This window comes from Tachysurus vachellii, chromosome 8, assembly GCF_030014155.1.
Source record: "Tachysurus vachellii isolate PV-2020 chromosome 8, HZAU_Pvac_v1, whole genome shotgun sequence".
Classification (NCBI taxonomy): Eukaryota; Metazoa; Chordata; class Actinopteri; order Siluriformes; family Bagridae; genus Tachysurus; species Tachysurus vachellii.
Genome location: NC_083467.1, coordinates 6,855,917 through 6,869,975, shown reverse-complemented (window position 1 = coordinate 6,869,975; position 14,059 = coordinate 6,855,917). Strand labels below are relative to the sequence as shown.

General features: G+C 37.9%; 1 protein-coding gene across 7 annotated transcripts in view; it reads right to left on the bottom strand.

Moving 5' to 3' along the window:
• The window catches only part of stxbp5l (syntaxin binding protein 5L), a 126,509-nt gene that overhangs the window by 11,267 nt on the left and 101,183 nt on the right, over nt 1-14,059 (bottom strand). For 3 of the 7 annotated variants that reach the window (XM_060875959.1, XM_060875962.1, XM_060875961.1), the window contains 3 exons: nt 10,485-10,589; nt 5,859-5,912; nt 3,264-3,446 (listed from right to left, as the gene is read on the bottom strand). In XM_060875959.1, coding sequence (XP_060731942.1) covers nt 3,264-3,446; nt 5,859-5,912; nt 10,485-10,589 — 342 coding nt within the window. The remainder of the gene's footprint in view (nt 1-3,263; nt 3,447-5,858; nt 5,913-10,484; nt 10,590-14,059) is intronic. The other 4 variants (XM_060875963.1, XM_060875965.1, XM_060875966.1 and 1 more) reach the window with 2 other exon arrangements.

The following is a 14,059-nucleotide window of genomic DNA, read 5'->3' as shown; positions in this document are numbered from 1 at the left end:
CGCCAGCTCATAGAAGAGTTATTAGTAGTGTAGATTTTCCTTCAGCTATTTCACACACACAAGATTTCCCTTAAACTGGCCATTTATTGATAGATTGCCTTCTAATTATTTAAGCCATGAGAAACAAAATACAGATACAGAAGAGGATATAAATATACAAAAAAGAGATAATCAAAGAAATACAAATTACACATTACCAACACAGCAAGTCAAATTAGGGCTCAACAAATCTCAACAAAACTCACTTCACTGGCCACTTATTACTGAAGAGAACCTGGTGTTACAGCCTTAAATCTTAAAGTAAACTTGTCAAGTGTGAGAATTCACGTTACATTGTTGAACGTAAGTAAATCTTAGGATTCTCCGTGCATTAGCAATGTTCCTTTTTGTCCTTTTTTTGTTAAGGAAAACTCGCCACAAAAAGAAGCCATTATGTAAAAGCATATAACATTCAAACAGAATTGTGGAGAAATAAAAAAAAAAATGAAATAGATATAAAGGGAAAATTAAATAAATATAAACTGTCCTAGACACCGGTTACAAAAAGTCTCTTGCACCTAACAGCATGTCCTTACACCAGTCAATCAAATGACATAATACGGATAGATAGATTTACTGCATTGTGTCAGTATTAGATAGATAGATAGATAGATAGATAGATAGATAGATAGATAGATAGATAGATAGATAGATAGATAGATAGATAGATGTAGATGTTAATTTATTTATAAATATAGACTTAAAAGCACTTTTGTACGTAGCTCTGGATAAGGGCGTGCACCGAATGACGTAAATGTAGATAGATAGATAGATAGATAGATAGATAGATAGATAGATAGATAGATAGATAGATAGATAGATAGATAGATAGAGAGGGAGAGATACAGTAGATAGTTAGATAGACAGATAGATAGATAGACAGACAGACAGACAGATAGATAGATAGATAGATAGATAGATAGATAGATAGATAGATAGATAGATAGAGAGGGAGAGATACAGTAGATAGTTAGATAGACAGATAGATAGATAGACAGACAGACAGACAGACAGACAGATAGATAGATAGATAGATAGATAGATAGATAGATAGATAGATAGATAGATAGATAGATAGATAGATAGATATGTTAATTTATTTATAAATATAGACTTAAAAGCACTTTTGTACGTAGCTCTGGATAAGGGCGTGCACCGAATGACGTAAATGTAAATGTAGATAGATAGATAGATAGATAGATAGATAGATAGATAGATAGATAGATAGATAGATAGATAGATAGATAGAGAGGGAGAGATAGATAGATAGACAGATAGATAGACAGACAGAGATAGATAGATAGATAGATAGATAGATAGATAGATAGATAGATAGATAGATAGATAGATAGATAGATAGATAGATAGATAGATAGAGCTTTTATTTTCTCTACATTCTGAGGTATAAAATCTAACTTTTTTTTTTAATATTTAAAACTGATAATAAATGTTTGACAGACACAGAAGTCAGTCCTGAACATCGGTATGAGCGTTTTCCTTACAGCTATTATAGCAGCCGCTGTTAATGACCTCAGCAGGGTTCTCGCTTTTGTGCTTCTGCATTGTACATTTGATTTTTCTGAAATAATTGAAGTACCATTCAGAATTCATGTAATTTATTCCAATTATGCCAGGATATTTTAATTTCTATCATTTAAAGCAATTAGGGTGCAATCAGGTTAAGCAGCGGACGCATAAATTGCTCACCACAGCGGAGCAGGCCTTATATACATCGCTCTGACAAATTAATGTCTAATGAATGTGTGATTATAGGTTTAAAACAGTAAATGAATATACATTCATATACAAATCATGTATATACTGTATGTTTTGAGAAAGTAATGTAATGTTTCATTTTTGTCTGACAGACTGTTGAATATCCAAATTGTAGTTATCCACATGCAGCTAGCTGTCAGCTGAACACTTCCCATCAGCCCCAGCATGTCCTAATCGCTCACACCTGTTTCATGTTATGCCCCATTAGCGCCACTATTTAAGTTCTGGTTTCTGTGTGTTTGTCAGGCTCTTGTGTTGTCTTGTATGTCACAATATCACACATAGCTGTATGTCCTTGCTTCATATCACAGTTCATGTTTATGCTTCGTGTTTTCACTTCGTTTGCTGTTTTGTTAGCACTTTGATTAATAAATAAATCCACACTCCCATCACCTAGGCCTTCATATTGTATCTGCATACATCTTTTTAATGATGCACAATGACAAGGATAGAAAATAGTGAAAAAAATAATATTTCTGTGTCTTTTTGGTTAAAATCGTCAATTGTTTTTTTCTTTGGATGCTGAGCATTCTCAGTGATCTGTGATTTTTTTCCCCCCAGACAGCTACAGATTTCTCTTTAGCATATTTTACATCTTTAAATCTTTCGATTCATTTCTCAGACAGCTTTGAAGACCTGTGTTGTATAACCAGTAAATACTGTGCTAGTGGAAATATGCGTAGTTTGCAGAATGTGTGAAACTCTCTGTGTGTCTGTGACTAAAGAACAAAAAGAAAATACAGGTTTTGTATCTGAAGCTCCTCATGATAGAAGCCTCTGTCTTTACCTCGTCTTACCACACCGTGTCGTATAAACCCAACAAAGCACATTCACAATGCAAGTGATCATTGGAATCATAGCAGTAATTGAATTCAGCCTTATGTTTGAATCATAAGTAAAGTCTCAAACATAAGAAGGATAAAAAAAATCCCCCAAAGCTCACGAAGCTGATTCATTTTTGTGATTTGCTCTGATGCAGTTTGTGCAAAATTTATTTATTTATTTATTTTTTATTGTTTTTGTCTTTCAATCCTTTACAATGCTTTTGATCAGCTGTTCGTGTTTGAAAGACGAGCTGATTCAGCTTGGAGCACAAACCAACCAAGATTCAAAGTCACAAAAACACTTTACCAATAGTTTATGTTTTTTGCAGTGAAAAATGAGGAAATTGGCACTTAAAAAGGCGCTGCATTTCCCTCACTATCAGCCAAACAGCCTGCAACAGGCCCATTTAAAGTCACCAATTTGTCCTCAGGGAGAGTTTATAAAAAGAAAGCAATCAAATAAATCAGTTAGAGAATATGGCTACTAGGCACCTACCCTCTTTCTAGCTCCTATCCCCTGATGAGTGGTTAACATGCGAAAGAAAACAGGGTAAAAAGAGAAGGGGGAGGGAGCAATAAGGAAAGTTGGGGGGTAATATAGGGTGATGGAGACCAAGCACACACCTTCGGTGAGGGAGGATACAGGCAAAGAGACCTCCATGCATGCGGCTGACTGGGCCTTGCGGAATGGCGGTCGTCCGGGCCCACGGCGGGTGAGACGAGGCCCCTCAGGGGCCCCTGGAGCACGGGGCCTCCCAGACACGCATGGCTGCGAAGTTGGACTAGTGCAATGTCCATTCACATGATCTGAAACAACGGGCAAAGCATTAGCACAAATGCAACCGAGCTTGGGAAACTCCGACAGAGAGAGAGAGAGAAAGAGCGAGAGAAAGAGAGAGAGAAAGAGAGAGAGAGAGAGAGAGAGAGAGAGAGAGAGAGAGAGAGAGAGAGAGAGAGAGAGAGAGAGAGAGAGAGAGAGAGAGAGAGAGAGAGAGAGAGAGAGGAATGGACAGAGTCGGAGAAAAAGCTGGTTAGGGTCAATGGGAAAAAAAGGGAGAGCAAAACATTAAGGAGAAATGTAATGTAATAGCAGGGTTGTTAGTTCTAGCTTAGAAAAAGAACTCAAAGCAAAAAAAAGAAAGCAAAGTACAAAGCAAAGGAGGAGAATAAACAGATAATGGTTGAACAGTCATTCATGTGAAACTGCCACTGCAAAGGGAATTTCTCATCCTCGCTCAATGTCTCTACTTCAAAATATGTAGAGACAGAAAAAATCAAGGTTTCTGACTATGTGTGTATGTGTGTGTGTGTGTGGTGTGTGTATGTGTATGTGTGTGCGCGTGTGTGTATATGTGTGTGTGTGCGTGTGTGTATATGTGTGTGTGTATGTGCGTGCTTGTGTGTGTGTGTGTGTGTGTGTGTGTGTGTGTGCACGTGTGTGTGTGTGTGTGCGCATGTGTGTATATGTGTGTGTGTGTGTGTGTGTGTGTGCATGTGTGTGTGTGTGTATGTGTGTGTGTAAAAAGCTTGTAAGGGATTTGGTATGGTTTAGCGCTACAATGGATAAACTGCTTTCATGGCAGAATTCTGAAGGAAACACAATTCTCAGAAGATCCACAGTGAGACTACATTCCCATTCCAAAAAGGTAGAAGAGAATTATTGTACTGTGGTATGCAGAATAATCTCAGCACTGGACCGTTTCTAATGCTATACTGTTATGCAAATTAGGAAACTGTTGGCTTGCCATGATTTCAAAACACTATTCTATGACCTTAGTATTATAGTTAAGGTTAAGAATAAATGTGAGAAGTATATAATGGGAGACATCCTGAAATGAATTCTGACTTCCAAAATGTTCTGAAATTAATTACATTTTACTAAAATTGCATTATGGAAAATAAAGTCCTTCCTATATCTGATACAATGCTGTTGGTTTGCTGAGGATGAGGAAAACCATACGGGAAGCCTAGGCTGCAGGTGTTTGTAATGTATATCTGTTTCCCCTGGCCTGCACCATGAACCTGGACACGATGCGATGTCGCTCCATTAAATTGCTCTGAACTTCATCTCAGCATGTAGACATAAGCATAAAGTAGTGTTACTGTGCACTCCAGGGGAAACTTGTGTATGACAGACGACTGTGGAGTGACATATATACCAAACCTAGATATACAGCTAGCTGGACGCTAGATCATCATCACACACACGCACGCATACATGCACGCACACACACACACAACAATCACACAAATTCAGGAGTTCCATTAAATACCGGTACCTTTTTTTTATTAGCTAGGGCTTACAGCTACTTTTATACCCATGTGTAATATATATCTCCTACCTCGCTCAAGAAACTGAACTACAAATTAATTCGCTTTCTGATCAATTCAGACTTCAAACATTATTCTTATTTCGTTAAGCATTTCCACCCCAACAAAAGACTGTATCATCATAGTCCATTCTTCTTAGAGTACAAATCAATCCTCCTGAAAGAAGGTGGTTATTACTTCGTTATGACTAGCGCAGCATGTAAAAGGCATTCGTAAGGAAGAAAAATGCTCAGCAATAAACTGAAGCATGCGAAATAGACCAGACAGAAGGAAGAAGAGAAGTGGAATTCAAAGAAAGTTAGTGAGAGACAGATTTTTTTAGATTTGACGATAGGAAAATGATCCAATCACAATGAAGCAACACCAGAGAATGGTCCAAGTCAGAGCTAGAAGATGGTCCAATCACAATGGAGCAGGTGTTTCTATACTCAAAGAATGGTCCAATAGGGTTAGAGTGTGGTTATGCTGAGGAATAAAAAATGGTCCAGCTTGGATGGAACAAGGCCGTTTAGGTATAAAGAATGAACAACCCGCGACAGAGTGAAAGCGAAGTTTTCAGAGTGACACTTTTCCAAGTAAAGAATGGGTATGAGGTACAAACTACCTTTGTAAACACTTGCAAAATGTACACAGAGTAAACATTCAACAAACTAAAAGAAAGATGAGTTCAAAGACAACACACAGAAAGAACGTGAGTACACTTGTGTGTGTCGGTCATCAGTCTCGCCCCAAAAAGAGAAAGTGAGCTACATATGAAAAAAAAAAAGCAACGAGCACAAACGAACCCCTCAGCATGATCTCGGTAAAGAGTATGAGGAGAAAGGTAGATGAGTTCGAAAGAAAGGAAAAAGTTCAAAAGAATAACTGCTCGCTTTCGGCCTACCGTACCAAGATCACTCTTAAGATCAGTGGGTAGACTTAACTTTCTGCCTGGTCCCTTTACTGAAACAAAAGAAACAGGAAAGAAAGAGGTAATTAATCCATTCAACAAAAATCAAAATGGCGTTTAAAACTGACCCCCCACCCCAAAAAAAAAAAAAAAAACAACACGGAAAAATAAAGAATAAAGTCAATGAAAGTCCAATATTTATAAAAGAATGAAAATACAGACATGCAGTGGTGCATACATGACCAGGCTACATCATGCTTAATCACATTTAACCACCAGAAAACTGAGATCCCACTCCATTCTACCTTTTTAAACACTATTTTAATTTTACACTATATTTCACAAAACGAAATTGCATTAAAAAGTATTTTGTTTCCTTAATGTACATTTGGGATTCAGTGTGGTCTGGTGGAACTGTCACAATGCTAGAACCACAAAACAACAACAACAACAACAAAATAAAAACCACGGGAAACATTCACATTCACCGACTTGTTTTTTCATATCAAAAGAAGAAATGAATCAAAAGGCAACATTTTGCAAGCATTTTGCAGCAATACTGCAAAGGTTAGAGGCAGTTAAGAGATGTTACTAGACATTTGATTTATTGTGTTGGGTAATACTGTTGAAAATAAAAGAGAAATAAAGAAGCCTCTTGAAATGAAGATTTTGAGTATTAATGCTGATGCTGCCCTAGCCGTGAAAGTGCAGCTTCTCCAGCTCATATTTGAGAGCTGGAACACTATAAAATCACATTTCTTAACCAAAATAACAATCTTTGTGTTTAGTTTTTTACTTCTGGTATGAAGTATTTAATGCAAAAGTAAATGTACAGTACTCTTACGGAAACATACAATCCGTACAGAGCAATACTTTTCTGTTACTGCAGAGAAGTGACTATATGATTATATGCAATATAAGGATAGTGTTTAATGTGTGTGCCTCACTGGTTATTCAATGGTATTTCAAATAGCAGAGTTTAGAATGTTTATTTCCCGTTTACAGTGATTTAATTTTTAATTTCTACATATTCTACTAAATCAATAGCTGTTTAATGAACAAATATCAAATAGTTTATCTGAATCTATATAACAATATGTTTATTTAAGCTTCTACCCAATAGTCCCTTATTTACATATGTATATTTTATCCACATACAGTATATACTGTATATCTAATTCATATTTAACATCCAGGGCAGTGCTTTAAAATATCTGATGAAGGAGCTTATAAAAGATTTATTTATATTTCTATAGTGACATTAATTCTCATTAGCAGTATTTTGGAATCTAAAATTGCTTAAAAATAATTGTTATTACTTATCCTGCTTTACTTACTGCTATACTGTTGATGCTACTGATATTGATTTTGATTGATTACAATCAGGTTACAATATCAAGCTACTGTCTGACATGATTTAATAACACCAATGTGAAAAAGATTAAGAGCTGATTAATAATTAAGAGATTAACTGATGAAAAAGAAAACAGTTCAGTGCTGATGAACAGGCTGATGCCGATTTATGTTTCCATAAATTTCCGGAACCGAGCACAGTCTTGAACCGACAAAAAACCTACAATTAACATTTTTTTATGAGGCTCTGACATTTCTATTACTCGAATATGAGAAAAGGCATGCAATTATGGATGCAATTTATCTAAGAGTCTAAAAAAATTTCTGAAATTTCTTCTCAGTGCCGTCTAAACACGGATACAAACAGATCGAGCCTCAAGTCATGGTGATAAAACGTCCTTGTATTTTAAGCTCTTGATGTCTCAGTTCACCAGATTTCAGGTGCCAGGATGGAAAAACATTTTCCACCCAAAAATTCACACGGCAGCACCGAGTGAATTGTCCTTACAAACAGAACTACCTTTATATACGTACAGTGCCACCTACACTACATCGGCAAACGTTTTGAGACACCCCTCAATAAAGCATATACAAACATTTGTGAAGGAATGGGTCTCTCAGGAGTTCAGTGAATTCAAACATGGTACCTTAATAGGTTGCCATCTGTGCAATAAGTCCATTTATAAAAGTTCCTCACTAATAAATATTCCACGGTCAACTGTTAGTGTACGCAATTGGGAACAACAGCAATTTTGCCACATAGTGGCAGGCCAATTAAAATTGTGTGTAGCTCAGATCATGCTGAGGCTCACAGTGCGCAGAATTTGTGAGCTTCGCACTATATTGGCACTATATTGGCAAATTTGGCACTATATTGCCAACATTTTTGGCAATATAGTTTTTGAGGCTCACAGTGCGCAGAAGTTGTGAGCTTCGCACTATATTGGCACTATATTGGCAAATTTGGCACTATATTGCCAACATTTTTGGCAATATAGTGTATGTTAAACAGTATGACCCTGAAGTTAAGAACTCAGCCTCGGCTTGTTGGCGCAGGCTCCTGTGGTGAGTATAGGAAGGTGGTACTGTATGTAGCACCCTGAGGTAACCTTACTCTCTCAGTCTTTCCTTGTCTGCTGCTTATGATAGTGGAGACAGAGTTTTGGACATAAATAGAAGAGCTGTCGTTCTGTGTGGCACAGGGGAAATTGCTCTTGTATGCAGCAGTAATTGAAATTTGCAGAATCAATAACCCATGCCTTACAGGTGGAATCCTTCCCATTATGCCTGCTGATGCTGATAAGTCTTTGTGTGTGTGCACGAGCCAGATAGAGAAATGTGCAACATTTTTTCTCATATATATGAACCTTGCAAGTACAATTATAAATTTACATAAAATGTTTTCTGTTCATTCAATTTCTGTATATATACACAGGGTTAACGGGAAGCTGGGAGCCTGGAGCCTATCCCAGGATACTTGAGGCAGAAACCACACTTTCACACATCAATAACAATCATGTCTTTAGGCTGGAGAGGAAGCCAGAGTACTAAGAGGAAACCCTTGAAAGAGAAACTGCAAATCCCAGGCATGCAGGGTGGAGGTGGGAATGGAAACCCCAATCAGAGGTGTGAGGCAGTATATACCACAGTGCCCAAAATGTACATGTTATTTGAAGAAAACTGTTATAGTAATCAGTAGGCACAGTTCCGCTGGCAGTGGGCAGGGATTTGATGACATCACAGCTGGACTCGCTTTGTGTGTGTTCAATTGTTAGTCGTTCATTATGTTCATCCATTCTCTTCAGTGGAACTTCATGAATGGCTAAAGGGATCCAGGAAGCAAGCTCCAGAACAGAATCAACTCTGAGGATGACTCAAATGATAGGAGGGGTAAATTAAGATCCTTTTCACAGGATTCTTTGTGGAATTGCTCTGTGTCACCCTGTAATTTACATGAATTACTGATATGATTTTGTTCTTTTCAGCCTTCCCCATTCTTCCGCTCCTAAAAAAACACACAAACTGGCATACCGAAGCCTCATTTTGGAGCCTGGATCCATTCATTCATTCATTCATTCATTCATTCATTTCACCTTTACCCATCTTGATTTTTTCCTCCTTGAGTGTGCTCATATGTTCAAAATGCAGACTTTTCCACCATTTCTGTTGCTCATGCTTCATTCAGACCTCATGATGAAAAAGAGGCCCAGTTGAAAGAGCCAATATTTCCTTCCTTTTTAAAAATATGACACGTTTCAAGTTTAATCACATGAACACCATAATGTGACCTTGGGATTGTAAGGTTCTTAAAAATCTGCTATACATTTTCCATCCAGAAAGAACTTTATACTACTAAAGTAACCCATATTACACTCTCAGGAAATACACAAATTAATTAAGGAAAACTCAAGAATTAAATATCAAGTGCACATGCAGTTTTTGCCATTCTTTCTACCATGCTTTGGACAAAGCTGCACAGTCCTTCTGCATTCATTCAGTGTTTGCTTGCATGAGGTTATATGAGGTTAGGTTGTAGGAAATACAGATAATTAGCAAGATCTTCACAAGGTAAGTCGATAAATATTGTATCAATGGAAAATCTTGATTTTCTAAATTTGAAGACTATTACAGAATTACACCTTTAGCTATGTGGTGTAGCTGCCTCTTGCTAATGATATGGATGATGATTTAATTCCAAAGGCAAATTAGCTGATGCAAAAACCCATATCAACACAGACAATCTGCAACATAAAATGCAAGAGAACATCTCCATAGTGTCCACCAGCACATACATACACAAGCATGGATGAGGCATGGCGCTAGGGAAAGGCAAGCGAGTGAGCGTCCATGAAATAAACTATGAACGATCACTCTTTCACTCGCAAACTCACTTTCATCCATCTGGACCTCAAATCTTAATCCTAAATGTGACATCAATTCAGTTACCTCATCCTTTCCTAGCTCTTGCTTTTTGCTGATCAGCTAGAGTTTTAGTACACAGTGATGCTTATGAAGGCAGCTTTCGTGACCACTCATCATCCTCCTCACTTTCACACAAACACACACACACACAATATGCACCCATGCCAACAACAACCCACTCGCCTCCCACACACCTGCACACACATGGAAACTTGACATTGTAGAGCTGCGAGAGAAGATGAGAAGCACTAGCAGCTAGGTACAGCTAGGCAACAGGCACTACGAGCGTGACTACTCCTACAGCAGCATGCCATCTACCATCCAACCGTTCCAAGTGTTCCGCGTCTTACCATTGTCCAACAGGTAAAAGACCGGACTGTAATGGCTGGTACGTAGATTGGACACGGGCTCCACCGTGCCACGAGGCTCGTTGTGTACATAGGAGGGGTACGGCACTGGAAATCAGAGAGTCACAACAAACACACACACGCACAAACAAACACACAATCAGACCTACAGACAAGCAAATTGCATCCAATTTTGGCCTGAAGATTAGGAGGAACTTGTGCAAAAGAACCATTTGTAAAGTACAAAAGAAACATTATTTAAGAAAATAAAAAGCAGCCATCAAAGCTAAAATGTCAGTGAAAAACTGCCAGTGCCAAAAGCTAATGTAGTTGAAGGGTCATGGGAAGAAAAATGGTAGTGGGTAGTGAACATGGCAGTACTGGTGAAGCATAGAAATCATTTTCTCCTGAAAGCACGCTTTTGAAATTTGTGATTTCATGCTACTAAACACACAAAGAATATGGTTGCCAGAGCTTCTGTTTCATTGTAAGATTTGGATCATAGATATTTAAAGCATTCTTGCAATTGGTTGCAAGGTTTTATTACATTATGAAGAAAGGAAGATAAATCTAAGCTGAAACGTGCAGGCACTGAGTCAGAATCAAGCTCTAAAAACTCAACTTTCTTCTAAATATAGCTGTTGTGTTTCAACCTCACAGGTGAGCCACATATAACGAGCATGTCTAAAACTCTTCCTGCCTGAAGCTGTCACCTTGTCATCTCTCATCCTCTACTGTTTTTTTTTTTTTTTTTTAGCACCTTCTTCCTTGTTTAAGTTGGAACCTTCTGCTTCTAAATATAACCCAGCAGGTCACCATCAATGGCTGACATTTCAGCTTATTAGCCACCTGGCAGAACACCGGAGTCAACACCAGGTCAGAGAGAGCCGCAGAAGAACTCGACAACACGGCACACAACAAAGCGCAACAACCACACACCAGCCGGCACCCTGAGGGAGAACTTCAAAGAGAGATGCAGCCCCAATTACCAAAGCTGATGGAGAGTAGGACAGAGAGCTGGGCGAAAAAAAAAAAAAAAAACGACAGAAAATCACAAAGGAACAGAGACATAACTTAAATGAGTGGGAAAGTTTCACAACTGTAAAGAATACCAGAAGTGTTAATTAAAGCTGTTGTTTGTGCAGTATACACACAACTATATGTCTCAGTATTTTAATGTATCCCAAATGCTAGTGTACACAGAGACCTGGTTTACAGGTGCTACTCCAGCTTTTTTTCTTCTTCTTCCTTCTCCTCTGAGAAAATGACAGCACAAATTACCTAGAGTTTTTGACCAGTTATGTGGTGGTCTGATAATTTTAGCCCCATTGGGATAAACACTTCTGTGTTTTGGCAGAAAGATGCTGCTGCTTTTTTGACAGCTGTTGCTTAGCAGTGTGTAGCTGCCTAGCACCCATATGCTTAGGAAACACTTCCTGAACCGTGAAGAATGCTTGGAAGAGTTTCTTACCACATAGTATATTAGATTACTGTGGATGGTGACATGAAAATGGCTTTGGGTTGTAATTGATATAATAAGTTTTGTTATGAACAAGTCTCCATCAGTGAATAGTTGATAACTTTAACAAAACAGACTTGATGTTAAAGCTTGAATAAATGTATTAGTTACATAAATGCACATTTTGACCATATAGTTCACAGTTATAGAAGGAAAATAAATTAATAATCACACTATCCTGGTGTCACCCAGATGAGTCTGGTTCCTCACAGGGTTTCTTCCTCATATCGTCCCAGGGAGTTTTTCCTTGCCAACATTACCTCTGGCTTGATCATTAGGGAGAAGTTCATTCATTCATTCATTCATTTTCTACCGCTTATCCGAACTACCTCGGGTCACGGGGAGCCTGTGCCTATCTCAGGCGTCATCGGGCATCAAGGCAGGATACACCCTGGATGGAGTGCCAACCCATCGCAGGGCACACACACTCTCATTCACTCACGCAATCACACACTACAGACAATTTTCCAGAGATGCCAATCAACCTACCATGCATGTCTTTGGACCGGGGGAGGAAACCGGAGTACCCGGAGGAAACCCCCGGTGCACGGGGAGAACATGCAAACTCCACACACACAAGGTGGTGGCGGGAATCGAACCCCCAACCCTGGAGGTGTGAGGCGAACGTGCTAACCACTAAGCCACTGTGCCCCCCTTAGGGAGCAGTTAATATACTAAATTTACATTTTTCTGTAAAGCTGCAGTGGGACAATGTTAAATGTATTGTTAAATGTGCTATAAAATTAAAATTAAATTGAATTAAAGTTTATCCATGCGTTTGTGTCTCATCTGCTACTGATGGTGATCGAGCTTACAGCAGAGATCCGGGTTCAGACCCTGCAATCGGCAGCGTCCGTCCCTGCACGTTGACTTGAGTTCATTGAGTTATCTTCAATTGGAGAAAGAAAAGAAAAAGCCGAAAATAAAACTTCATACCCGTCATTATTTTTTCCTGATTTATGACATTGCATTTTAAATGTATTTGTGATCGTTCTCTTTTCTCACAGCCATTTCTCTGTGTTGAAAAGAAGCAGTCAAACTGAATGTTATAAAATCTATTTAATAGTTATATACAGTAGTCATTCATTTAAAAGTAGAACAATATGTGATGTGAAAAAGGAATTTGCTTTCACACTGACTTCTGTTAGATCAAGGTCATTAATTCAAATCCACCATCAAACCAGTAATCTGTCCTCGACTGACAGTTGAATTAAAACATCACAGTAACGAGTCATGACATCTGTTTTCCGAATAATAAAAGGGACGATTTGGTAATTATAGCAGACTTAATTCACTCGGAAACAAACTAGTTAGCTACAGTTAAGCTAAACATAGCTACCACTGCATTCTTTTTAGCGCAATATTCTGCTATAGTAAGGATAAAACTGATGTGACTTCTGCTTTCTGGATCTGTTATCCTTATTTCTGCTACCATGTGTGGAATGGGAAATAGCATCTAGGAGATCTATCGCTAAAAGATTTCCAATGGATTTTTTTTTTAGAACTGTTAAGAGAATGTGTATGAAGATGCAGGACTTATAAGGAATTTAATGCAGCATACATGTTCACCATTTACATTATTATTATTATTATTATTATTATTATTATTATTATTATTATTATTATTATTATCTATTTATTTATTTATTTATTTATTTTCCCATCCCTTTTCTGTACAGTTTATCACCTAGAGTCAATCCCAGTGGATTTCTCAAAAAAATAAACACGTCAGCTGCAAATCATTTAAGAAAACATATAAATAATAAAAGATGTGGTGGAAATATTGGTTGGGAAGATGTGAGCAGTGAGGATTGTCTGTTCTGCAAAGAGATCTGGAGGCACAGTACTAAAAGATTTAGCTAAATTTATACCTGTAGGAATTATATTTGCCTACATATAGAATCTTGTTTGTTTTTATTTTCACTGTTCCTACCCATCATTTGGGTAGAACCTGAAAACTATGTCTATCAAAGCATTATTATTGCCCTAATATTTTGCCCTCACTTTCCTACACTAAAAGTTGATAAAATGGATTCAGGGATCTGCTGAGCACGACAGA